General features: G+C 39.7%; 1 protein-coding gene across 1 annotated transcript in view; it reads right to left on the bottom strand.

Moving 5' to 3' along the window:
• The window catches only part of trabd2a (TraB domain containing 2A), a 59,314-nt gene that overhangs the window by 21,309 nt on the left and 10,750 nt on the right, over positions 1-27,255 (bottom strand). Inside the window, exons 3-4 of the mRNA XM_085413750.1 lie at positions 10,097-10,243; positions 9,445-9,619 (exon numbers count right to left, since the gene is read on the bottom strand). Of these exons, the coding sequence (XP_085269876.1) occupies positions 9,445-9,619; positions 10,097-10,243 (322 nt within the window). The remainder of the gene's footprint in view (positions 1-9,444; positions 9,620-10,096; positions 10,244-27,255) is intronic.

Raw genomic sequence — 27,255 nt, 5'->3', positions numbered from 1 at the left:
GATCAATCAGTGAACCCTGGTAACATCTGGTTGCTAAGAAAACATCTGTGTTCCCCAGACTGGTTGGAAAGTGGTTGCTGGCAATCTCAAAATGAAATAGGTCACCAAAAGACATATGGTGCTGCATCAAAACCCTGCTGGCAAATGCTTGGTTGCTGGCAGGTTGCTGCTGTCACTGTAGCTTGCATGGAAGATTCTGACTTGTAAAACAATGAATGAAGGAAACAGACACCATTTGCTTTAAAAGTAAAAGGTGCACGTTTTGAAACATCTTGGTTGCAGCTGCAAGGGGACAACTTTTACTTTGAAGGTGAAGATTCTCCATTTCTCGTTTGTGTTGCAGTAGTTTCACTGCAGCTCGGCTAGTAGTTCGCAAGCATCTTTGATTCTAACTGTGAGCAACCATGGCAACATAATCAAAACCATCACAAAGAGGTTTTTGGTGCTACATGCCAGCAATAGCCAGCAACCTCCAGCAAACACTTGCCAACCAGTTGGGTAATACATTTTTTTTCGCTAACAGCCAGAGGTTGCAAGGGTGTCCTCTACCTGTCTCAAGGTCTGTGTGACTGAAGCCTGAGCTGTGAGTTTTTGCCATCTTTCAAAATCAAATTAGACCCAAATTAATACGTCTCCTATGAGTTTTCCTACATCGAAGCCAATGTAGCATTTTCCAAAAGATTACTAAAAAATGGGCAGTGTAGTCCGTGCTGCAGGGAGAATGGACTGCCATACCCGTTATGTGTCTGTGAGCGAGGGAGCAAGAAAGAGAGTCGAAAAGTAAGAGATGTCACCGACCAGAAACAGGAGATGGAAGCATGTAAATATATAATATATATATATATATATACAAAGTTGACCCAGACAACAAAGTAAAGCTAGTATTCGGCTGCGATCCCGACACGGAACCCGACGTATTAGCCAGAGGTCTCTTTACGGTTTTATGCCGTTAGGGTTCGGAGCCGTGGACCTGTTTTATATACGTGCGGAATAGTTTTCTATACGAGATCGCTGCAAAAAGTGCAGCCTTACCTAATGTCCACCTACTGTTACTCACTTTATATTAAGATTTTAACATCTAGTTGGTATTGGTATGGCGAGTAACCTTCAGTAAAAGTAATAAATCACACAGCAATGTAGATTCATGTAGTTGTAAAAAGCATGATAATATATTAGGTAATCCAAAGTATTCAGAATACGTTACTCTCATTGAGTAACATAGCGGAATACATTACAAAATACTGTTTGGGGCATGTATTCTGTAATCTGTAGTGGAATACATTTTAAAAGTAACCTTCCCAACACTGTGTACAGGACACATAAAGCTAATCTAAGCCAGAAAAGAAGTTACTGAGGTCAAACCTTGCTTTGCTTGTTTGAATGTACAGAGTCACCGTACAGCCAGAGACAGACTCATTCATACAGGAACTGTACATGAGAAATTTCCACTCAAAATCATCAATAGATGCACTGCTGCTGCTAAAGATGTCATTTTTCTTTCCCTCTCCCCTTTTATATAGAAGCGAGTTACCTCTGGTCCAAATGAAACTGAGCCTCTGGGCAGGCATGTAAAAAGCCTTTTTCCAGGTGGATAAGGAAATACTCCTGAGTTTGAATGAGGTCAGTGGGTGAGGAGTTCAACTCTTTTAATAAATCACAGCAAACTGTTGTGACAAGCATTTAGTGCTGCAGCCGAGAGAGAAGCGTGAGCTGTAGGAAATATGTCTTTCAAGTACAGAGGCTGAGGCCTTTGACCAGATGACTTCAACAAAATGTATATATTTAGGAGCGCTTCACTCAGCAGCTTAACAAGCAGTTAGTTACCCAGAGGGGCTGACAGGTTTATCGCTCTTTTATCCTCATGGAAGAAGACATTGCATGTGCTAATGATACATTACAGATCGTGGTATCTTAACATCTGATTGCTAAAATGTTTTGTCTTTTAATCTGGGCTGAGTTTAATATTATACATGCAAACAGAAACTACTCACAGTTTTAAATAATAAGTAAAAGTCTGTCTGGCTGAACTCAAAGCAGCTAGTTGTTCCTCTCTTCTGACACAAAACCTCATCACAGTGTGTTTACCACTCTGGAGGTGGTAAACACACCGTGTCCACCTCTTCAGATTTGTTTTTAAAAAAAAAACACCTGATAGCTGTTGTTTTATTCGATCAACATGATTAAATATCTTAATAACTGATAATTTCATTTATCATTAAATGTATCATCATAAACTAAACCTTAAAAAAAAGGTTAGGCATAAAGGTGTCATTCAAACTTAAATCCGGGACTTAATGTAGGATTGGCAGATGGTCTGGCCCTAGCTGCCTGTTTCCCTAACCGGTGTGTGGTAGGTCTGGTCTGGATTTTAATGGTGTTGGATGACATGTGTGTTACTTGTGTCAGCGACTACCCCAAACAGTTGTAAACTGGCTGTTTATGAGTGTGAGGTTGCTGTGAAAAAAGCACCATATTTTTTTTGACTTTCACACCATCTGGGCGAGAAAAACCAAAGGGGCAGTGGCAGCGGTGATGCCGTGCATACAGTAAAAACACACAGCAGAGATCTGAGCCATGCATGTGGAAGATTTAACCTGGAGAAATCTCTAGTCAATCCTATGAAGCTACCATTTTATGTATGTAGGGGCAGTAGAGGCTTAGTTTATTTACACAAAAAAGTGTTGTAACAACAGTTATAATGTAATGCTTTTCAAATGAGCTGAATATGGTTTGATTGCAGTGTGTAGCAGGATCATAAACTATAGATTCTGCATCAATTTGTTTTAACTCTTCATCACAACTATATTTACATTGAGGGAAATATTCAAACCTATGTTTATATGGGGTTGGCACGGTGGTTAGCGCTGTTACTGCTGGGTTCAAACTTACTGACTCCCCAAGGCTCAATGTTATCACTGTGCCAGTGGTTAAGTCCTGCCACAGACTAAAGCATGCTTTGTAAGCTGGTGACTCTAAATTGCCTGTAGGTGTAGATGTGAGTGTCAGTGGTTGCTTCATGCCATATGATTAGCTGACAACCTATCCAGAGTGTACCCCGTCTCCCATATGACTGTCATCGTATCTGCTAAACCTAATCCTAATCCTACTCTGCACTTTGGGAGAGCAGCACCAACCATTGGCAGCAAATAATGCTTTAAAATATTAAACAAAAACAAATACCTGAATCCCAAATATCAATTGAGATTATCTATAACATTAAATGTGATACAGAACATTTTTGCTTCTGCATGTATTATTTCACATAATTGTGAAATAATAACTGTATCATTATCACATCATAAAATAACAAAAAAAAGCTTCTGAGTTATTTACAGTGAGATATGTACGGTTATCTTATTGGCTTCACTCTATTTTTGTGGTACAGCACTTATGTGTCAATAAAAGCCACATAACTTCACTGTTAACATAAAAACTGATATAAAGTAGCAGCTGAAAATGGTTACTGTCACGCTACCATCTTAAAATGGTAGTGGGATTTGGATTCACTGTCATGTCCATTGGCTCGAGGGGGCTCCAATTGGAATATGCCAGATATATTCTTATTATTTAAGTTGCTTTTAAATAGTTTGGCAAACAAATGCATTATAAATGTGGCTATGTTAGTACCCTTTGCTTATGTTGAAACTAGAGGACTCAGCAGTTCATCAAGGGATTCCAGTACCAAGAGCAACCCACATACTGACTTGTCAAGGTGCTTTGTGTGAGTTATGAGTTCATGTCAACTTCTGTCATGAGTTGCAGCTCATGAGCCAAAACATCCATTTATTACAGGCATACCCACAGTACTAAACAGCTCACTAACCAAGGGGTATTCACTTTAGCAAGGCTGTACCAAGCTAAACAGCAAAAGATCCAAAGTCAAACCTTAATTGTCTGTGAAAAGAGTCAAACATTTCAAAGTACAGTAACCGTTAGAGCCTGTCAACCACACTGGCTATTACACTGCCGCAAATATTTAAATTTGTGGTTTTGGAGCAGATTTTCAGGGGAATCATGGTGTGCTAAGGAGCTTCAGGCTGAAACATGGATGTATTCAAGTTCAGCCTGGAAAAAGAAAAAACATTTGAGAGCAGGCAGAACGTCGCTCTCGGCCTTTAGCGATATGTAAACACACCATTTTATTAAAGTCAAGCGTGCCAGGGTATGGCAGAGATTATAAAGGGAACAAGGGTTCAGATTGTATACATGGATTGGGTTACTGTACCTATGGAGCGGAGCAATAACCACTTCCATATGTCTGTCTGAACATATGGCACGTTTTCAACATCATCATTCACGTTGAGTGATGGGCGTGGTATTTCAGACAAACAAGTGGGGGGAAAAGACAAATTTCTAGGAGGTATTTACTTACAGTACAGTAAAGTACAAAGTTGTGACAGGATAGCTGTTTAGCTACGCAAAGTAAAACTGGAAAAACCTTCATAGTTTTACCATTATGGTCAAGACAAGGGCAGAATATATTGAGTCTAAAATCACTGCTCCTTCTAGGACTAAAGAACTGGCAAATATTATATGTACACCATTATGAGTTATGTTGTTAAAAAAACTTTTAAAAAATTTTTAAAAAGGCAAATCGCTGAAAGCTGGCTCAAATCCCAGTATAGTCAAAATCTTTTTATTGACATGTTTTTGTATGAGGATGACAGGAAAGACTGGGGCAATGTCTCTGTTACTCTAATAAGCCTGGTTTTTATGCTTTAGCAGAAAGATGGGGCACTAAGCATGACACAGGGTACTTTGTGCTGCAGGTGTATGAAACTTTTTTCTACCTTAAATTTTCTCATAACAACCAGAACTACTGGGTGGTCACAGAGGTCTGTGCACCATGAATGTGACTCTGTTATAACCGGCTCTTATCACCGCATCTCTTTTCCTTCTTCAAATCTTTACCCACTGCACTCTGTGAACTTGCATTAACAGGCAGTTTGCACAAGGAAAAGAAGAAAGGACTCTAGACAACAAAGTGTGAGGTGGGAGTAAAGAGAGACACAGCCAGTGTAGAGTGAGAGTGTGTGTATGTGTCTGCTCCATTGGGCCTTAAAGTGTAGTGTGAGGTACTGACCAGCGACCGCTACTGTTTGTTTGACTGCTGCCTTCCTGACCACTATTCTGGCCAGACTGCTGAAAAACAAAGTTTATCTAACAGTGAAAGCTGGGATGCAAACCAATCACAGGCCACATTCTGGTGAATTTTTAACATGAGTGTGAAAATGATGACAAGAAATTAAATAACAATTTCTCAGTTGACCAGTCAGTTTAGCCCCTACAGCTCAGTTCAGGTAAAAGACTTTGGCAGGGCCTCGTTTTCCACCCACGTGTAACAAAGCAATTCTTTCTTGGTGTATAAATCAGTGTGTATGTGTTCCTGTATGGGAAATTATTTAGGGTGCGAAAGCATTTTACTCTAGTGTGTGACTACGGTCCATTCATGGATTTATTTATTTTTTTCGTACAATGCAAAAACACCTAAATACTCACATAATATGGCTCACACAGTCAAAGATAACAACTGTGGGTCAAATCCAGTGCACGATTGTTCAATTATGACAGAAGGTATACATATCTGCACAAAACCTTTACGGGTTCCTTTGACTATGCGTCTCCTAGTTCGGCTTGTTCACCAGCCAGTTTGAAGTGTAGCCTCAATTTCTTGTTCTTAGCTAACAGGAGAGGCACCCGGTGTAATGTTCTGCTGCTGTAGCCAATCTGCATTAAATGCATGCATATAGAGGTTCTCTTATGCATACCTTAGTTATAATAAGTAATTATTTAAAGTATTGTTGCCTTGCTATCAACTTGAAGCATTCATAGCATTCTTCTCTGGCATCTGGCATTAACAAGGCAGTTTTATCCAGAGAACTGTTGCTCGCTATTTTCTCTTTGTAAGACAATTTTCTGGAAAACCTTGAGATGGTTGTGTAAGAAAATTCCAGCAAATCAGCAGTTTTTTGAAACGGTCAGACCAGCCCGTCTGGCACCAACAACCATGCCACATTCAAAATCACTTAAATTACCTTTTTCCCCATTCTGACGCTCAGTTTAAACTTTAGCATGTCTATATGCACATATCTGCCTAAAAGCACTGAGTTTGTGTCATGTGACTGGCTGATTAGGCTCAATTTGTGCCATGTACTACCCATCAGTTCCAGAAAAAAAAATCAGCTTTTCTGTCTCGTGTTACTTAAAAATTGACTTTGCTTTCTGTATCTGAACTTGTTAAGGTGCTCTGACTACAACGCTTCTAATCTCCTTTGTAGAAGTGCGCTTCAGAACTACTGAAGTATACCTAACAAAGTGGCCAGTGAGTGAATTGTCTTGCTGACAGACAAACAGACAAACTGCGTTGATCATGTAAATAAAAATTAAATATAAAAAAACAGCCATATTTCCTCATCACAGTTAACTTTGTACTATATTAGAATGTTAATGCTGAAGTTATTTTAGGTCATTATTTTATTTCCAGTGTACTTAAGTTGTTGTGGCAATAAAGCTTACTGAAAGCAAAAATGAAAACCCTCGACAATTTTCCACATAGGTCAGTCAGGAATCTGCAGGCCGACCTCTGCAGTCAAATGGGATCATTACCCGGGAAAAGAAATATGTCAAATATGCTACTGCTGTTTCAAAAAGCACAACTCTAATTCCTCTGAATCAAATTTAATCTAAAGTTAACATTATTCATAATCACAGATTACCTAAAGCTTTGAAAATGTGGAACATAAAAAAATCTTTAATCTGTTTAAACATTCTTTAACGAATCAGAGGGACATGATAAGGTCAGTGATAAGACAGATCTCACAGCTGATAGCAACAGGGAAACGAAGTACCCTGACATAATGGGCTCCATTGTAGCCGGTGTGTGTGCGTGAGTGTGCTTGTCCTCTGACCCCACCCGGGATAATTAAGGACACATTTTACCCAGATACCCAGGGGCCTGTGTAATGTGTGTGTGTGTGTGTGTGTGTGTGTGTGTGTGTGTGTGTGTGTGTGTGTGTGTGTGTGTGTGTGTGTGTGTGGACCATCGTGTGCCACATCCCATTCCTTGTACACAACGACCTAACCTGCCCTCCATATGTCTAAGACCAATGCTTCTGGGCTGATTGGCCATATCACTTTCACTCACCAGCTCACATGCAGACACACACATGCACAGTGAACACACATATAAGCACACACCCATACATACAAAAATACACACAGAGGCACACACCTTCAGAGACCAAGCCCTTGTAAAGGCACCTCCTTAGGGGATAGCTCTGAAATGTACTCCTTGTTAGGCACTGGGAGTGGGTTTTGTGTGTGTGTGTGTGTGTGTGTGTGTGTGTGTGTGTGTGTGTGTGTGTGTGTGTGTGTGTGTGTGTGTGTGTGTGTGTGTGTGTGTGTGTGTGTGTGTGTTCATCTGCTTTTCCTCATCTGTTTCCTGCAGCAGACCAATAGTCTGTGAAAGCCTCTCTCTTTCTGCTCAAAGCTCACTGCTGTTCTACTCAAAAATGACCCCCCAAAGGTTTACACAGTAACATTGCTTAAAAGCAAAAAAACACAAAACAAAACAACAAAATTGGATTAAGAAATTAATACAATTTGGTCCACTCTTCTCATACAGCTCTGTATAAGAAGTATGAAATGAACTGAAACTTTATGACATGCCAAATTCAGAATGTAATGGCGCTACTTTTCAATAAGACTCCCCTTATTGATGGCTAATAAATAGTTTATAGATGTGTTATTAATTATCTGTAAATGCTTTATGCAAAAATAAGCTGATTGTTGGACATTACATTAGAAAACTGTCCAAAATATAATCAATAGATCAATCAGTGATTTACAACAAAGACAAATTCAAAGGATAGAGAAAATGAATGAATCAATTGATTGTACATTTTCAAAACAGAATAAAGAAAGTCTGGCTGATGGACTTATGCACACATAAAGTGAACACACACACACACACACACACACACGCACACACATAGAAGTATGCTTGATTTCTGTTCTTATCACCGTCCCTGTTTTCATTGGATTCTTTTATTAGATGGGTGATACTTATGAGGTTGCTATGTAGTGTTAAAAGAATTCAAAGTATTATGCTGACATTTCTAAATGACTCAAACACACCACAAGTCTGCTTCTGGTTAACCCTGCATTGATAAAATTATGGTTTATAGAAGATCTCCTTTAAACTAAACTATTTGGACTCAAAGTTGATAAAGACCATCTATCAGTCAGTGAGTTATTCATTCATAGGGCTGATTAGCAGCATTTCCATAAATCCAATGCAATAACATCCAAAAAAATTGTTTTCTTTATTTAAAGACAACAGTAAGAGACACGAATTCCCACTTATATGTATAAATGTATATATATGTGTGTGTTTCTGGACTCTGCCCTTTCAGTTCTGGGAAGACAAGCTAAATTCAGCTTTTCTGGGGCTTCTGTTCACCTCTTCCTTAACCTCCTAGGACCTGGCGTCCACATATGTGGACATCACATTTTGAGTTGTTTAGACCAAAATACTACATTTTGCTCTACAAGTGTCTGATATCCACTTATGAGGACATTATACTGCTATTGTTCTATCGAAATTTAAAGCGAATGCCCTCATATGTGGATCTCATTTTTCTCAGAAACAAAAATCAGGTAAAAATAAAAATAAAAATCACGTAATTCTTTGTTTTTACATTCATCCGGTCCCAATCAGCCCAAATAGCAAAGAGAAATTAAAAATGCATGCCATGAAAGAGTTCGGGTCTTAGGAGGTTACGATGTCTTTGCTTTCTCTACCTGAGTTTGCTAAGCTGCTCTGACTAAGAAGTCTCTAATCTCCTTTGTAGGAGTGCTCTTCAAACAAAACTGGAATTAAAGTCATTATATTAAATGGATAAAAGTAATTATTATTACCCTGCCACCAAGGGAGCAAGCCAACAACCACACTGGAACATCCAGCCACGCACCCCAGAACAAACAAGCATCCACATCCCAAAGACGGGCAGAAGCATCCAGCCGGGAGCAGGACCATGTCCCACAGGGGTCAAGGCTTAGTGAGCCCCAGGCCCCGCCATGCACACACACACACACACACACACACACACACACACACACACACACACACACACACAGACCATTCACTCATTCAGTCATTTTGAAGGTAATTAAGTAAATTTGTGTCCAGGAGTTTTGGTCTGGACTGAAGGAAAGATCTCATTACCACTTTACAAATACACATACACATAGAAGTATCCACGGGGAGGAACTCGTGGATTTGGGATATTATACGTATATAGCGGCATTTACTGTATCTAATAACACACTAGTAAACCAACAACCCACACTGCATATTATAAAGCTGATACTCCAAACACTGATCACAGAGTTCACTGTTCATTTTTTTCTGTGTGTATTTTGTGTAGATTAGAGAACACCAACCTGCTCCAAAAGCAAAAAAGAAGCTCTTGTCTGGGTGTTCCTCAAGCAGAGCCTTGACCCTCTTGCCCATCCTTTCATTTCTCTTGTAGATGAGTTCCTGTCGGAAGTAGCTGTCTATTTCCTGGGCAGTGGCCTGCTCATTGGGTGGCAGTGTCACATTATTGAAGTTAGGGACCTATAGTTCCCAAGGTAGTTGGCCATGAAAGTAAAACACAGAAGACATGATTGTTTATTTATAGGTTATTTGCAAACCTTTGACTAAGGTTGAATCAATAAAAAATCTGAAATTCTTAAGACATATCGTTCAAGGGTTTTTACTTATTTATTTTCTTTACATGACTGATGGTACATTGACTTAAAAGCCTTTGGACTGACAAAGATCTCATGAGATTGGCAGGAGAAACATATAGCAATGGTGGCAAAGAAAGAACAGAAGTAGCTAAGTATGGAGAAAGTGCATGTGTGCGCTGGGGGTGTGTGGGGTGGGGGAAGAAGAAGGTGAGGTGGGTCAGTAGGTTAGGGGTGAAAGTAAAAGGTTAAGGGTTGTGCCAGTTGGACAAACCTAAGATCAAAATGAATCTAAGCTTATTAGACAGACTGAAAGTTACAGATAAGACAAGACAAGATAAGATGAGATTGTGGATGATCTGACCTGTGATGTGTCATGATTGAAGATAATGGAGTTGAGATCTCCACAGTTGTAGTGCCTGATGAGGTCTTCAGTGGTATATGGGACCTGTAGGCTTCCTGCCCTTAAAGACTCCTGTTGTAATAAAGTCTGGTTCAGGGCAAAGATCACCTAAAATAAGACAGGGATAACCAATTAATGAAAGATTTATTTCTACCTCCCTCTAAGACCCAGAGGTTTTTCTGGGGTCAAAAATATGAAGATCAAGCAAATTAATGTCAATTATATGTGTAAAATACAACTTCTAACAATCAAACAAGCAGCGAGTCAGCAACCTCACACATACATGTGAGCATTGGTATGTTCTGGTGTAATTACTGGATACCAGCAATAAACAGTGCCCTCTCAACTACAAGCCAAAGCAATCTTTGAACAGTTATTGGCTGTGCAGTGTGCCACTGCTAAAACTGCCATGCAGCTGAAGAATGCTATTGTTGGGAACCATTAATGATGACAGTTGTATTCAGGAGGCTTCATTCTGTGACTCTGAGGTTTTATTTCAAGGCCTGCCAAACAAAGAGACAATCAAATTGAGAGTTAAAGATATTCCCAGATCAGCTGTTGAGCAATGCAACACAAAAAAACAAAAACAACAAAGAAAGAGGATCAAGAGAAATGACAGCACATGTGGCTGTCAATGCAAGACAATGTCAATTATCCGTAAGAGAGAGGAGCTCTGCTGCTAAAAAAAAACACAAATGTCTGATAAAAGGTGAGAGGATAGCTCACCTAGAGCGGAAAATCTTGAGAAGCGAGGAATCCACATAAGGAAGATTTTTGCTGTGATGATATGTAGTGGTAACTGCCACAGTGGGGAAATGGAGAGGAGCTATCAGTTTCAACATAGCGCAGCATGCCTAGCCTTTTGGAGTCCAGCCTGGTTTAGAGTTAAAATGATCCATTATCTGAAAACTATTTTATGTACACTCTTTATAGGATTCCATTTAAAAGTTGTTGAGCTATACTAGTCTGACTGACAGACACTGTCAGCAAACAGCAAACATGTTAAATTTTAGGCAAGACTGGGCATAAAATTCTGATTTACGTGTCCTATTGAATTAACCACTTTAAAAAGGACACTTTTTTCTGCCTGGACCCCTTTCAGCTTTGCAGCACAGATTCAGCTTTTGTGTGAGCATGAAATCAGCCAGTGTTTGGTTAGAGAGGCCTGGTGAGATGAAAGACATATGCACACATGCACATGCAAATATAGATATACACAATTGCACATCAGCGCACGCACATGCTCAGAAAGCTGTACAGTCTACACATCAGACTTGAGACAGGGGTTCGTACAGAAAGCACCGCCAGTCACCTCAGTGCATGGTCTCCCTCTGATCTCTCACCGCACACACACAGACACATGCACACAAACGCACACCTTTCACCCTGGAAGCCATTGATCTCAATCCCAGTGACAGAAGAAAGTTTTGTATAGTTTATTTGCTTCTCAAAAGGAACAATGAGTCAAAGTGAATACGTTTTTGGTTAGCAGTGGAACTATGTAAATTTGTCCACAGTATGTCAGCATGTTTTTGCAATTCACCAGTTTGTGTGTGAAGCCTCAGCTCTTGAATTCTGTAACGATATGCGTATCTGTATGCAAGGCGGACCTGAGCGGCTATTTTTTTGTTATGTTTTTGCTTTTTATGTTCTGCTTTCTAAGGTGCTCCGATGACACTTTTCCCCCTCGGCTTCCCCTTTGTGGGAGCCTCCTTATAGCTGAAGAGAGCAGGAGAGGAGAGCAGCGTGGAGCAGATGCCTTCTTGTCAGGGGGACAAAGAACCCCTCCGTCACCCTCTCTTCTCCTCTCCTCTGTGCTCCCTCCAGCTTTCATCGGCCGCGCATCAAAGTGGAGCTCTGCATATGAAAAGGACCCCCGTCTTTATGCCACGCAAATTAGCCTATCGCCGCCCCTCCCCGACTCATTTCACAAAAACACCCTCACATCTGTGCCATCTCCGTGAAGGAAGGCCCTCATCTGCAGGGTCTCCCCTTTTTCACTGCTCTCCCTTCTCCTCTTTCTGTGCTCGCCATGCCTTTCAGCCCCTTAAATTATGGTAGTGAAGGGAGAGGAGGAGGGAGCGGAGGTGTGGGTGAGGGGGAGGATCAGTCATATATAGGCAGCTTAAAGTACAAAAAAAAATGCGGGGAAGGAATAAGACAGACAGAAAGAAAACACTAACCAGAAAGTGAGGAAACAGAAAAAAAGCAGTAAAGTGGAGGACTGAAAGGAAGAAAACCTTAACAAATCATTCCTTTCTTTCTGCTGTAATCGTCCTCTTCTACTACTCCATTGCGGGTCAGCGGGTGCTTTTTCCCCACTCGGCTCCTTTCATCAGATCCCCCTGTTTCTTCTGCTGTCCCCTAACCCGCCCCCTCCTGCACACACAGACAGACACACAGACACACCCCTTGCTGATATCAAAGAAAGCGGAGCCAATGAAAGTCAATAATTGTCCTTTGTCATGGAAATCTCCCCTCTTGTGGAGATGGAGTGGGGTGGGTGTGTGCATCTAGAGCAAACATCATCACGGTCAGATTCCCACATGTGGAGATTTGGAGTGTTCAAAAAACTCTTGCTGCTCTCGCCCTGGAGTTTGGAGTCTTAGTTTAAGGTTTTGAGTTTTGTAGAGTATTGTTAAGGTGTTACACCTCCTCAACTATTTAGTAAAAATTGTCATTTGGTTGCGAGCCAAGTGGAAAGATGCTTTAAATCATGTGAAGGAACATGTACCAGAGCCAAATGTTGATTTTCTCTAAAGCAGAGGTGTCAAACATAAGGCCCGGGGGTCAAAATCGGGCAAGCAAAGATGCCAGTCCGTTTCACTGGAAGGCTTTTTTAATTTTGAACTTTTCAGGATATTTTCATACGTTTTACAGCTTTTTTCTATTAATAAAGATCCCTTGTCATTCATTCTACACCAAAGTTAGATAATGGACAAACAATTAAATGAAAAGTTCCTGCTATAGATATATCTACTGAATCATTTGTCTAGGTGTCTTTCTTTAAAAGAAACACAATACTTTTTAAAAACAAATAATTTTTGCTATCTTGACAAACTAACATTGTCCATTAACAACACAGATGAGCAGGACTGATAATGTTTGCTCTCTAAAGGCCCCAGTATACCCACCAGGTTGCTGGCTTCACGGCCTCATTCATTTATGCTCTCTGTTATGGCAGCAAAGCAGGTAGCCGCTACATTATTTTCCTGATCAGAGAACTACATGTGCACTGATGTAGGAGAAGAAGAGATCAAAACAAGGAGAAAAAAACTGCTTTTTCCAGTTTTGTCCACAAAGTATCATCTTTTCAACTGTTCCACCATCTCCCTTTATATAATCTGTGAATGTTTGAGCATTTCTACTGATATACCATTAAAACAGCAGGGAAAAAAAACAACACAGTCATGTCTTCAAGCAGGTTACAAAACTTGATAAGTGCACGACCAAGAAACGGTGGCTAGTGACAGCAGATTTGACGTCAATTCACTGCACTGAATATAAAATATCCCTAAGTCCAAAATTAGCATTAGCATTTTATTGTTAGCCAAAGCCACTAGACCCTATTTTAATGATAGCACGCGGCAGCTCTGTAATTAATCAGGTAACATGTGTCCAGGCTAACATGTATGACAACTGTTGATAAAGAGTGGGCTGTTGGTCTTTTAATAAGCATCACCAAGTTTGTTGCACTACTTTTCATGTGTTCAGCTTCTAGTGAGGGGAAGGGCTGTGAGCCTGTCAGCTTACAGTGGGGCTGTGTAAAGCAGAGCGTCAGCTGGTGGAAGTGAAGAAAGCACTGTTGATTTCAATACTGCTGCAAATGAGTATCTAATGCGATATAATCTGTGCTTTTTCTTTATCAATTAGTATTCGAGTATCAGTGTTTTTTGGTTTGGTGTCAAAAGGTATCGAAACTTTCAGTTCTGGTGACAAACCTATTCAGTACTAATGTGATGGCACCATAAATAAGTCAGCACAATTAATTCCATAACACAGGAATAATATAGGAATAGGAATAGTGTCACAGTTTAGAGAAGGACCTCTTTTGTATCCAGGGAAAGACAGCGGCACAACAGCCAGCAGCATTCAACACTGGTCTGCTTCATGTTACTTTAGGTTCAGTATATTTTGGCCTTAATGCTGCCATCATAATCACCATAATCATAACAAGCAAAGATAAGATGACTTTACGTCTTTAATCTCGCGCTCTATCCGGCTATACTGGTCTGTATATAAATATATAGACTATGTAAACTATACGAGAGATCATGTCATAATATGAATCTGGCATAATGTGACCAACATGTAAACACAAAGCTATATTCCTTTTATGGCAAAGCCTCCAGCTAATTTATGTTATTCTGATTGTAAGAGCTTGCACTGAGATTTAGAGAGTGTTTGACTAGTTTAATTTTCAGCTGGGCTTTAATGAGACACTAAAGATGAGCATGCGTGCTGGTGCGTGCAAGCGTCTTTGTGGTTTTTTTGTGATTTTTCCAAATATTCTGTTTTTGCGTGCCTAAGTGAGCAGAAAAAGCATATGGAGTAACACACGTTTTATAAAGTAGGCTATCCACACTGCTGACAAACCATGTCCTCAGACAGATGCGTGCACACACACACAGAAAGAGAGAGAGTGAGACAGAGATCTTCCAGGCAATCTCCCAAGTACAAATGAAGACTCCCAACAGCTCCTCGGTTTCCTACTTGCTTGTGATGCTATCACAGTAATACAAGTCTCCTTTTCTCTTTGTCATACATGCACATAAATAAGACAGAAACAGGCACTGAGTATGATTTATACCAGCAACAGTAAGAGAAAGGTTCAGACCAATAATAGAGAAGAAAACAAAGAAAAAAAGGGAGAGAAAAAGAACAGTAGTGAAAAGACTTTCACTACTGTTGTTATCGATGAAACCTCAGGATGAGAGCAGTCAGCCCTAAAACAAGACCCATCAGGAGCACAGCAGCACTGCTAGGACTTCACAAAACAGTGATTCGGAGACCTTGTGCTGTCCTCAGGTAGTTAACATTTAAACACCAATGCCCTGTGATTTGATTGTGATGGGGTTCAGGAAGTAACGTCTATTTTTATCTGAGTTTCCAGACAAAACAGGGCTGAACTTCTAATACCTAAGATGATTTAAAAAATGTGACTGATTTCAAATTGATTGTTTTCTCTTTCATAATAGTCTCATTGTGTATTTTAAACTGAAAGTCTCAATTTGTCCACTCCACAGTTTCAGAGGTTTCAGAGGTTTAAAACCATGAAAAACGAACTTTCGCGTTTCAGTGTAACATCTAACAGTCTTGAGAAAAAAAAAATCAACATAACGTGTTTATTTTGTATTTTTCTGCTGCTTTCTGGTCAAATAAATATCCAATATTGGTTTTGAGCCAGGAAAAGGTGTATGAAAATAAAGAGAAAACCTAAATAAACTAAAAAGGTGGTTTAAACCATAACTACAAGCTGAAAAGCGAAAGAAAACATAGCAAGTTTCTTTTTCTATAAGACTGTGGTTAAAAAAAGTGAAGATACTGCCAGTTTTATGATTTTTGTCTTTATGTTTGTAAAGAAACGGCTGTTTAATGGCTATTGCGGCTGCAAAAGTGGAAATAAAGTGTTTTATTCAGCAGACATTCACTGACACTCCCACCGCACAGAAACCCACCGCACACACATAAATCTTTCACCACAGCGCAACCTTTTCACTTTCTTGCTGAAAACCCACCATTTAAACACAGATACGCACACCTGTCAGTTTGACTTATCCGTATTGTTGCTTCTTTCTTTCAATTCCCTCCTTCCAACTCCCCTGAGCATATTTTCTCCGACTTGCCTACACATCTCTCCCTCACACATTTATCCTCCCATCGTTTCATACCTCCCTTCTTCTCCTCTTTCATCCTGCATATTCCTTCACTCCCTCTTTTTCCATCCTTCTCTCCTTTGATCCTATAGATCCCCTCTATCAGATCTTTTTAAGATTTGACCCTTACATTCCTCGGGTCACTAATGACCTCCTCGCTCCGTGTGTATGTTTTCGTGTATGTACGTGTGTATAACCTGTACAAGATTAGGTCTCATCTTAGTGTGTTTATATGTACATGTATGTGTCTGTGCCTATATGTTTGTGTGTGTGTGTGTGCTTAAATGCTTCATCATCATGGATTACTGCCCGCTCTGCAGAACTCAGAGCAGACCTTTGAAGAAAGATTTATTAATTTTCCAATGCAACAAAAGAAGGAAAGTATTGGGCAAGGATTTCCTGTACAGGAAAGAAAGAGGAGAAAGTAAAAAAGTCCTCAGGCCCAAAGCTTTGAAAATAATAATGACCAAAAACGTATTCTCTCTCTTTAGGGAAAAAGTATCCTCATATACCATTTATATTTCCTAATCCTTATGATCCTTGTGAGTTAATGCTGACATGAACAACTCCTTTAATAGCCAGGTTAAGCCCACAGTTTCATTTTAAATCACTAAAATACTAAAATCATCAGCAAGCAATTTTTACTTCACAAGTGTGTTTATAAAAGCCAAGTCATCTAAGATGAGCAAGGATTTCACTAATAGCTGTTATCAGTAAAGTAATATGTTTGTTTTGTCTGCTTTTTAAAAATGTTTTCAATGAATAAGTTAATGTGCATGTTTTGTTTCCTCATAGATCTCTTGGGAGGCTGAAGTTTAAACTTAGAGTGTGTCGATACCAGTGGCGGCTCCTGAAAAAAATCTCAGGGGGGGCAATTTTTATGATATCGACTAAAATGACCCATTTAATGAGTACATCAAACAACACAATTTTAATTTAAATTTAAAATGAACAACCATATTCTGGCCATATTCTTGATTCGTTCGGAGAGGTGCTTTAAGTCGGTTTGTCCAGATTGTGTCCACGTCAAATCACACTTGTCACTTTTGAACAGTATGCACGGGAAACAAAAAAAGTGCATTAGCTGTTCCACAGCCTGTCAGCCACGACTTGCGCTGGAACCAACTCCGACAAAAAGTCCTGTTGTATGCTTTTGACTTCTCCTTCGTTGCCTGGGTTAGTTGAATTTCGGGCTTGTCAGGTCCCAACTCTTTAACTTGCAGTTTTTCTGCCATTGTCCTTCTGGCAAAAGGGTAGGTTAGAAGCGATCTAACCGAATTTGGGGGAGGCTGTGCCTCAACCGTTAACAATACCGCTGCCATCGTCTCTCTCTGACCTTATAGCTCACTTAGGCTACTGACTGAGGTAAAATTCTAGAACAGCAAATCTTCGCGCGTTTTCTGCAGGGGCGCAATTTTAAGCGCCCCCAAACCATTTAATTCAGCGACGCTGATAGGTCAAATATTTATTATTTTCCCCTGGCAACCATTTAATGATAGGCTATTTCGCTGCATATCAAGGGCGCTTTGACGAGCGCCCCAGAAGAAGAAAAACACCGTTTGTTGGTTGAACTTTAATGAGTCAGCTGGTGAAAATGTTAAAATACGCCTGGCTGTATATGGGCACACACATAGTAAAACTATCATTGATGAATTTTTTAAAAATATATATTTTTACTCCTCCACATTTGGGGGGGCGGAGCCCGAGCGCCCCCTATGGGCCAGCCGCCACTGGTCGATACAATTTCTTATTGATTAATTATTTGGAGTAGAGTTATGCCTCCAGACTTCAGCACATAAAAAAATGAGCACATGCTCCATGTACATCACAGAGAAACCAGCAGCCAGCACTCAGACCACATTCATATGAAACCGTGACTACACTTCTCCTTCTCTTCCTCTCTGCGTTCTCTCTCTTTCTCTATTTATCTCTGTCCAAAACCTATCTCTCGCCCTCCTCGCTTCCCTTCTGTCTCTCTCTCCCTTTCTCTCGCCCTGTAAAAACATTCTTGCGGGGTGCATTTACCTTGGTGCCTGACACAGCCAAATATTTAGGCTGTCACAGGGAATCAGCCTCAAACCAAATGGCTCGAGGTTTCTACACGCGCATTGTGTGTGTGTGTGTGTGTGCACGCGCGCGCAGATCGTGGGGGTTGTGGTGATTGAAATGTCAACTTCTCAAACCCCCGCGCTCTATCCGGCTATACTGCTTCGCTATACCCTGAACAAGCTGTACAGGAGTCCTAACAACACGCCGTTTGCACACAAGGGTCATTCTTAGTCTGTGATCAGCCCCTTGATTTACTGTAATGTCTTCTTATACCTGATTGACTGTCTAAGTAAAAATGCCAAAATGTCAAAGTTCAGTAACTCCAGCTTTTCTAACTTTTTATATAAATTAACATAACAACAGTGGCTTCTCTGTGCAAAGCTAATTTCCTAATCAACATAGAAGCACTGTAAACACACACTTTCCCACACACACATGCTGCCACCTGTCATCACACATTCTGACAGTGACCAAACAGGAGTGTCCACTATTCGCAAAATTTTCCTGCCTCTGTCTTCCTGCCTGTCACTCTTCCTTTCTCTCACACGTACATACAAAACAGGCCCACACAGCAACCAGCGAGCCACTCGGCGACTCGGTCCACCAAGACACAACACAAAGATCTTGAAAACACAGCGAGCCACAAGGAAAACAGCCATCAATCTCGACGACTGTCTGTTGACTGAAAGAACACTATTAATTCAGGACAGCACGAGTCAAGAACAACACTGCCAAGCTGTTTCATGCCGAGATTCAAGCCAAAACAGCTGCGAACACTTACTGCAGACGCACACTGACCATCTGAGAATGTATGTGTGTTATCACGCAAACAGGCAAAGAAAGAAGAGTAGATTAATTCAAGATTTTCCACACTCAAACAGGCAAAAATTAGCCGAAATAAATTGTTTTATCTTCTTTCATCTGGGAAAAAGTTGTAATATTTCGGTACAGCAGGTTGCTTCAATAGCAGAGTGTTGTATGCCATTGTAGACAAATGGCTGGCCATCGACAAACTGGGAATCGCAGCTGGACAAAAAAAAACAGCCAAGCAAGGATACAGGCAAGAAAAAGACTTTCCAGTATTTCCAATATCTGGAAATATCTCAGTGTCGAGTTTATAAAAAACATAGTTTTAGATGCATGAATTGCATTTTAGTCCGTGTGCTCTTTTGCACTCCAACCTCTGCAGAAACAGAAAAATCCCACTCAGTGCACTCATTCCACAAACTTTGCCCCCTTGGTGATGGTGGCAGCTATTTCATCCTTAGCCTGTGGCGATAACAATGCATAGATCAAGACTGCTTGATGGTTTCTTGCAAGGCCAGAGGAGTATTTATTAAAAGCTTATCCATTTACATCGCTGCCAAACCACAGTGATTCAAAGAATGGACGTAGTTTGTTATTTTCGAGTTGACAATTCTGTTATATTCTGCAGAACTACTCTCGTATTTGTAGTAAGGTTATTTTAACCAGCTTTTTGTCTTTATCAGTGTATGTACAGAGTAAACACAGACCAATCACATGCATTCTAAGTCATCCACATCATGCTACACAGATAATTGAACCTTTATTCAGCACACATGTGAAAACAGGAAACTGCAAAGAGTCAAGATGCAGAAGTCCAAAGAAATTATGGAAACATATGAAGACAAAAAGAGGCTGAAGGTGAAAAGGTTTACATGGGAAATGTAAATTACGGAAGAAGAGGAAAAGGGAAAACTCAAACTACTACTACTACATGCCCAAAACTTTAATCCAACAGCGTTGACTAAATTGCTTTGTTCCTGCCATCCTTTAAAAAACTCACACCCATCACCCTAGGGACCATTCTCAGCCACGCCATAAAAAGACCATATATCCATATTTTATTCCACTTTAAATTAGCCAACCTTGTAAAACTACTTCTCCCTGAAATATTCATGTAAAGTTTTAATTATATTTTCGTTGTTTTAACCCTTCAAATCCCAGTGTTATTACATGAGCGCCCTGTGTTATAAGCCCCAAAAACCAAAAAACGAAACTAAATATTTCCACAAAAAACCAGTTGAAGTAATATGTGATTGTCATTATAAGTAGGCCTTTAGATGGACCAAAGATTGGCACCAACATACATTTTGACCTGCCATTATTTTGTTTGCATTTTTTTTGCAATTTAAAAATTAAAACTTCAAGGCCCTGAGTCTTCATTGACATCCAAGAAAAGAAGAAAAAATAAAATCATATGATGATAATTTGGAGTTGAAAAATAGCGTTTATAATGGAAGTCAATGGGCAGAAAATGGTCCCCAGGGTGATGGGTGTGGGGATTTCTGCTGCTCAGCCATTTTAGGCTGATTTAAGGAATTCACACTGGAATATTAACATTGACAGGTAAAAACTATCCTGTGGCAAGTTTGGTTATATTCCACTGAACACAGTGGAAATGGCAGCCATTTAACACATAGCAGTGGCACAAAAAGGTCCCAAGAAGGCAGGAAGGTTAAGATGATTATTTTGTACTTTTTTGAATCTGTATATTAATCCCGTAAAAAGTTTGGACATTGAATTGAAATACACCAAATTCCTCACTGCACAGGATGATGGGGGCAAATGATGTTTAAAAAAACAACAACAGACAGCAGGATAAGAAATTGCTCTCCAAGTTCTCCAAGAAATAAAGACACAGCAGGAATTAAAAACCCACATAGTGCTATTTACCACTGGCCTAGACTCAGAACCAAATCACCGCGGGCAAACCAAACTGAAGAAGCCAGGCACATGCACAAGCACACACGCTTATTTACAGTAATATGCATGTGAACACTTTCAGTCAGCTTGCATCACTTCTCTTATTCTAAACAAAAACAGAGACTGGAATCCCAATAAACTCAACATCGACCTTTAACGCCATCAGCAGTATAAACGCTACACCTCCCAATCACCTACAGAATAAGTCTATGCAATGGAAAATGGGCCCTTGCATCCAAACCATCTGAGAAATGAATCTGTTTATTGTTCTGTCAGGCTGATCAGTACAGGAGACAAAGGAAGTAAAGGAGATAAACAGAGGGTGAAAATATTTTTGAGACAAACAGCGGGAGGAAAGAGAGAATCGTGTTTCCACGGAAAGAAAAAGAAATAGCGGTTAAAAAAAAGATAGGTAGGCCAAGTGAAAATCAGAGAGTGTGATGGTTGTTGTTGTCTGGACATCTACCACTTCCCACAGCTTCACAACCACAGATTTATGAACAGTCAACAAAATATGAAAAACATCCAAACATCACAAATGTGCTGGGAGTTCAGTTTTCAGAGAAGTGTCCCTCTGCAACTATTGTGAATGGTACAAATATAAGCATCCTGATATGCAAACTGACACCAAAATAGCAACTGTCAAAGCAACACAAATGATGAAATATACTGTAAAAACAGCAAGCGAAGAGGCTTCAACACGTTTTAGATAAGGGGAGGAAACTGTGAAATAAGAAACAGCCAATGAAAGATTCACACAGGGTCAAAGAGTGGTTTGCATACAAGTTTAGATGGTGAGGAATCAAACTTTGCATCATGTCTGTAAAGTTTCTTTATTATTGCAGACTCAGAAACAGTTTCAAAGTGTGTGACTTCAGAAAAACTGCAAATGTGAAAAAAAAATACAGCGTGCTTGTTTTTTTCCCCAACAACAAAGATACTGAGTACAAAATTAAAATAAAAAGCAACAAGTACTCACCTGAGCAGTTTGCATCAGAGTGAGTCTGGTAGGTTTTGCTTTCTAAATTACTTTGAAAATAGATAAACAAAATCGATGTTTGGGGGCAGAAAAAGTATCGCAAGTAACAGACCATGAAAATTAGTTATATCGATGGTATTGAAATACATAGGTTAAAAACCTTACCAAACAGTTTTGTTGAAGTCACAAAACCACCTGAAACTCAAACCTCAAAAGCCAAACCTAAAAACGCCTCAACTTCTGAGTAGAAATTCCACAAATGCTGGAAAAGTATGTGTTCACAAAGGCTTAGGTACACCTTAGCAGGTTTTTTAAACGTTATTTTAGCCTGGTATTTGAATGCAGCAATGTCAATAATGTAAAATATTTGACTATTTTCAAAAAATGATTCAAACACACATATAGCACGTCACGCAGACAAAAATGCACGGCACACAAAAACCACACACCGCATAAGTTTATACAACATATCTGTCTTCATCTACAGATACGAAACAAGTCAAATCACCAGACCATCACATTTGCCGTTGTATTCAGACCAATATGTGTCAGTTATCTTAGCAGCGATTTATCAAAAGGAGTGTTCCTCTGAAAAGATCTTATCGAAATCAACTACGGGCTTCCAGAATTGGAAAAATTGCTTTTACCATTTTTTTTTTCGTTCAGGTAAAGGGAAACTGTGCAGGCCGTGTGACACTCAAACCTCCAATTAGCTCTGTTCTCAGCCAAAAACACATATATATCAATTTTCCAATTGGGTAAGAAAATGAGGCAGGGACAGGTGAGGCAATGTTTAGTAGTTACTTTGACAGTCTAATGCTTTTCTTTTTAGAGTGTGAGCAGCTTAATTCCTTTTAGAAAAATCAGCTAAATAGTGTCCTAACCTGACATGTGCAGAGTGTCTGCAGCGCTATTTACTGTCAAATGCTTTCACCATAAGGTGTACTGCTTCACAATGAAAGAAGACCAGGTCTGCATGCAAGGCACCTAACAAAAGCCCAAGGAAAGACAGAAATTTTCCTGCCTCTCCTTTGGACAGCTTGACAATGTCTGTGGTGTGCTGCTGCCTGAGGTAAAGGCTATCTGATTACCTTTGCAGGTCCTGATTAGCTGTGGAGCATGTGTAGCTCGGTGTCTCTTTGCCAGCTCATGTCAGATATTCGTGTAAGTGATCACAACTGTCTAATCAACCATGGTTACCATGCCTAATTCTATAAAGAGTTAAATTAGAGTGTTTAATTATGCCCACACAAAGAAGTAAGTGCCAGATCTGAATCATGTGAAGGCTACCCACATGGCAATTTTTGTCAATACAAAGTTATAAAAGGAGGAGAAAATGTGGGCAAGGTTTTGTGGAGCAATTTTAGTCTGACAGTGGAACACTGATAATAAGCTAAGCTACAGAGTAACTTTTTTGGGCCTCTCCAGCTCATGCTAACCTTAAAAACCAGCACTATGAAGATGATTCTAATTGTCAAAGGCTACCTTAAACGATGACTGGTTCCTTCGTCATACACACATTGTAGCTAATCTTAAATTAATGAATGAATAAAGTTATTACCAGAATTCTCAGCAGAATACAGCAAAAAGATCATTTCAAAAGCATCTTCCTCATTTCGCTGCATTTGCAGCATGTGTAAGGTCCTGGCCTCCACTCCCAACATGACAGCTATTCGTCATTTACAAAACATTTCACTTTTTCAGCTAATTTGTAGAAATTGCCACGCAGCAAAAAATATCTCAGAAGCATCTAATAGTGGGTCGAGCTGTGTTTTCTGAAACTGAACACAGCCTGGCAAGTGACACGTTAGTAATGGCACGTAATGGTCAAAAAGCAGCTTTGCAATGTATTTAAGAAATCATCACCTAGCTGGGGGGGGGGGGAGAAATCTAGTGGATGCTCAAGGCAGCTATTCATTACAGACCTGCTGTGAATGAGGTGTGTAACAGCACTGAGACAGTTCAAAACATCTGTGCAGAACTCTCACAAAGTGTGCTGTGTGGCACTCACCTGTGAAACTTCACCGAAACCCCAAAAATGTGGACTGGAGCCAGAAGGACACAAGTGCATTTATGGTCATTTATCTCTTTTAAAAGTTTATTCAAACACATTAAGTATTATCAGAATCATTTACCTGCTTCATTTAATGGTCAATAACATCATTGTATTTTACAGACTGAAGCCGAAGCCAAAAAAAAAAAAATCTTAACTGGAAATACGTGCTACAAATGTTTAATCAACTTTTTTCTAAGTATGAGAAAGCTGACCTCAAAGCAAACATATGAAAATATAATTATCTGACATTCCTTCAAATTAAAAATGATAAATATATTATTTTCCTAATTTTAAAAAATGTCCTTTAGAAAAAAAAACCTTTTGACAAGTTCCAGGTGACACAGAAACTATTAATCCTCTGTGTGGGAGCTTGCGGACAGCTTTGGCCTTGTATCACTCGGCTGAAGTCCAGCCAGGTTTGGCTCACTTCGACAGGCAGTGGAGTAACTGGATTTAATCCAGACCAGCCACAAACCTCAGCAGCACACAGAAAGCATAAGCTTACCAGGCAGAATTTATGAGAAATCATGTCATACGGCGAAAGGTTAATTTAAAAAGCATCTCCATGTTTTTTTCAGCATTCAGTGATGATCCAGCTTGATAATACCTCCTTGAAAGGTGTTCCACTGTTTTCTCTAGGTCAGAGACCGCGGACACAACGGAAATTATTTCACAATCTTGTTGTTGAAGACAGAGGCCAGGTCTGTGACCACTTGCATTTAGTTGCCATCTTCAAAGCAGCTTTGGTGCACCAATTAAGAATTGTTAAGATGGGGCCAGTCTGTTATTAGTCTGCTGTAAGTTTGCGATTGAATGGGTCAGGTTGGCAATAGGGTTTGTTTGTGATGAAACAGCGATTAACTACCAGCAAAAACTGCAAATCTGTTGCACATCTACACACACAGAAATCCACATGAACTACTTGCATTCAGAGGCTACTTAGAACCTCACACATTTGAAACTGAAATCCAGATTTTCCACCACAAATAGTGATGTGATTCAAATTCAGGCGGTCAGCAACCTTGCTTTTATATAGTAAAATAACCAGAATACAACCAATGAAGACTGACTTAGATCAACTGCAGTGTGTTTGCAATATTTCTTTGTTCACGAATTGTCACTTTTCCAAAATTGCTAGCAAATCTTTGCCAATCTGTCTGCAGTCACAGTCGCACCGTGACTGTTTGGAGACACGTTACCTCGCACAATCACCTTGGTTGACTAACGTTTGAGGGAGTTATACCCGCACGCTTGCCTCGGACACTGAGGCACTGATTTTTCCTAGTCGCAAGGCAGTTGTGGACTTTTACTCTAGTGTGACTGAGCCATTAGCGATATTACAGCAATTTAGCTATCAAGTAATCCTGATCAATGGCTTCATCAGTCATGGGAAAACAAACAGGATAAAATTTACCAGAGTCAAGACTGAACCATGAGAAGCAACCTTTTATTTTTTTTTAACAAATCCTTTATCATGACACTTTTACTTCTAAACTGTTTTTACTTAGCTTGTATCTCTTTTGCAACACACAGAAATAAATTACACTAAAACAAGCATGTATGGGATTTCTTACTTTTCATCAGTCACATGCTAATTTAATGCTAATTGGTCACGACTTAGTATAAACAACAAACCCGGGGCCTCAACCACATACAGCCCGCAAAAATGTTAACTTACACTACAATAGAGGGATTGATGGGCACCAAACAAATTGAAATTAGTGTCGTAACGACTCCCGCAGCTCTTACATGTAACCTACATTAGCTTTAATTAAGCGAAGGCCTTAGTATGTGAGGGTTAAGTTCATTTGCAGATGCTGAGCTTTTCTTACTTAAATGAAGGCGGCGGTTCACTGTGAAACAACAAAATCCATGTTTCTTTGTGAGCTGTTTACTTTCAGTAAGGTTTCATAATCAGATGTTGGAACAGTGGATGGAAAACTGCCTATTAAAATAAGCAGTTTCAGAGATATCTTTCTGTTCATCTGAGTTATTTTTACATGTCCCAATTCAGTTATTATACATTAATCCTTGAAAAAGATCAAGTCAGCGATGAATTATTTCTAATGAAGTGTGTTTAACTTGTGTTACCCTGGATCAGGATTAGTGACTTGCATTTATTTGACATAAGTGGCAGCTATTATGTGCAGTTTTACATGTTTTCTTTAAGAGCTTATGTTTTCTAAAGCTTTGAGTGTAAGTGTTATGTTTTAATTTGGAGCATCCATGTATGAATGCAGTGTAATGTTCTCTGGAACCTGCAGAAACTTTCATGACTTAGCGTTAAGTCAGAAAGACAAGCTATTAAATCCCTAACTGAGCAGCAGAAGCTTGTGTTACACAACCAGGAAAAGCCTGCGGCAGTCTCAAAAAGTCAAACTCCGCTCGGCGGGAGTGTATTACTGTATATACTTTCAGGAATCAAAGCTCTTTTTCTTGGCACGCAGTTGGCACCATCCAGCTGAATCTCATCCACTTTGAAGCAAATATACTCAAAAAATAAAACTATGCAAATGGGTGGACTTACACAGGACAGGAAAATGGAATTTGTAACGTTTTTCTAGCTCGGTATGACGCCGGTTTTCTAATGATTCTTTTAAAAAGGTGTGCAGTGATCACACAAAGAATATCCTGACAACAAGAGAAATAAAAGAAATTCTCTCTAATATCTCCTCAAATATTTGAGACGTTACACGTGTAAACTTTAAAGCGAAGAAGGGAGCGCTGTAATATGAACATGAATATTTGCAATCACCAAAGCGAATGGCACCACATTCAACTCCTCAACCACCAGGAGAAAAACAAAATCTCTGGTGTTTTATTCTTTTCTTTTTTTTTTCTTTTTTTGCTGTTAAAATGAAAGCAGCCAATACAAACTACATATCAAGAGTCGATACAGACTGCTGATTTTTGATTTGTATTCTTTTCTGACTTGTTGCCAGGCTTCAGTTTCTATCTGTAAAGTGATTTGGGAGTAACAGTTGCCGCTTCTTTGTCTCTGGTGTCATGTATCGAGACAGATTGACAGATAATGTCTGAGGAAATGCCAGACATCTAATACGGGACTGTTTGGTCAACAGTGGGGAGGAAATCAAGCACCGCCATTTGACATGAAACCGAGGAAAGAAGCTGTAAGGGCATGTTCAAAGTTCAACCATAGAGCTGTATATGCACATAAACATGCACTTACGCATACACACAGATACAAACCATCATTCATATCCAACTCCTGCAAACAAGCACAGAAGTGCACATGTGCATGGAAATATTCACGTGCACATGCAAGCAATAATAAACGGATACAAGCAATTATATGAAAAAATATACACTGGACAAACACGCCCCAAGCTGTAATTAAACATGTGCAGTTTACTCCCTGTGATCAAAGTAGAGTGAAGCAAGATAATAAATTATTTTATAAACAATTTAGAGA

Source organism: Rhamphochromis longiceps, linkage group LG7, assembly GCF_057381845.1.
Source record: "Rhamphochromis longiceps isolate RC_006_pf linkage group LG7, R_longiceps_female_GT1.1, whole genome shotgun sequence".
Lineage (NCBI taxonomy): Eukaryota > Metazoa > Chordata > Actinopteri > Cichliformes > Cichlidae > Rhamphochromis > Rhamphochromis longiceps.
This window is presented reverse-complemented; position numbering and strand designations above follow the sequence as displayed.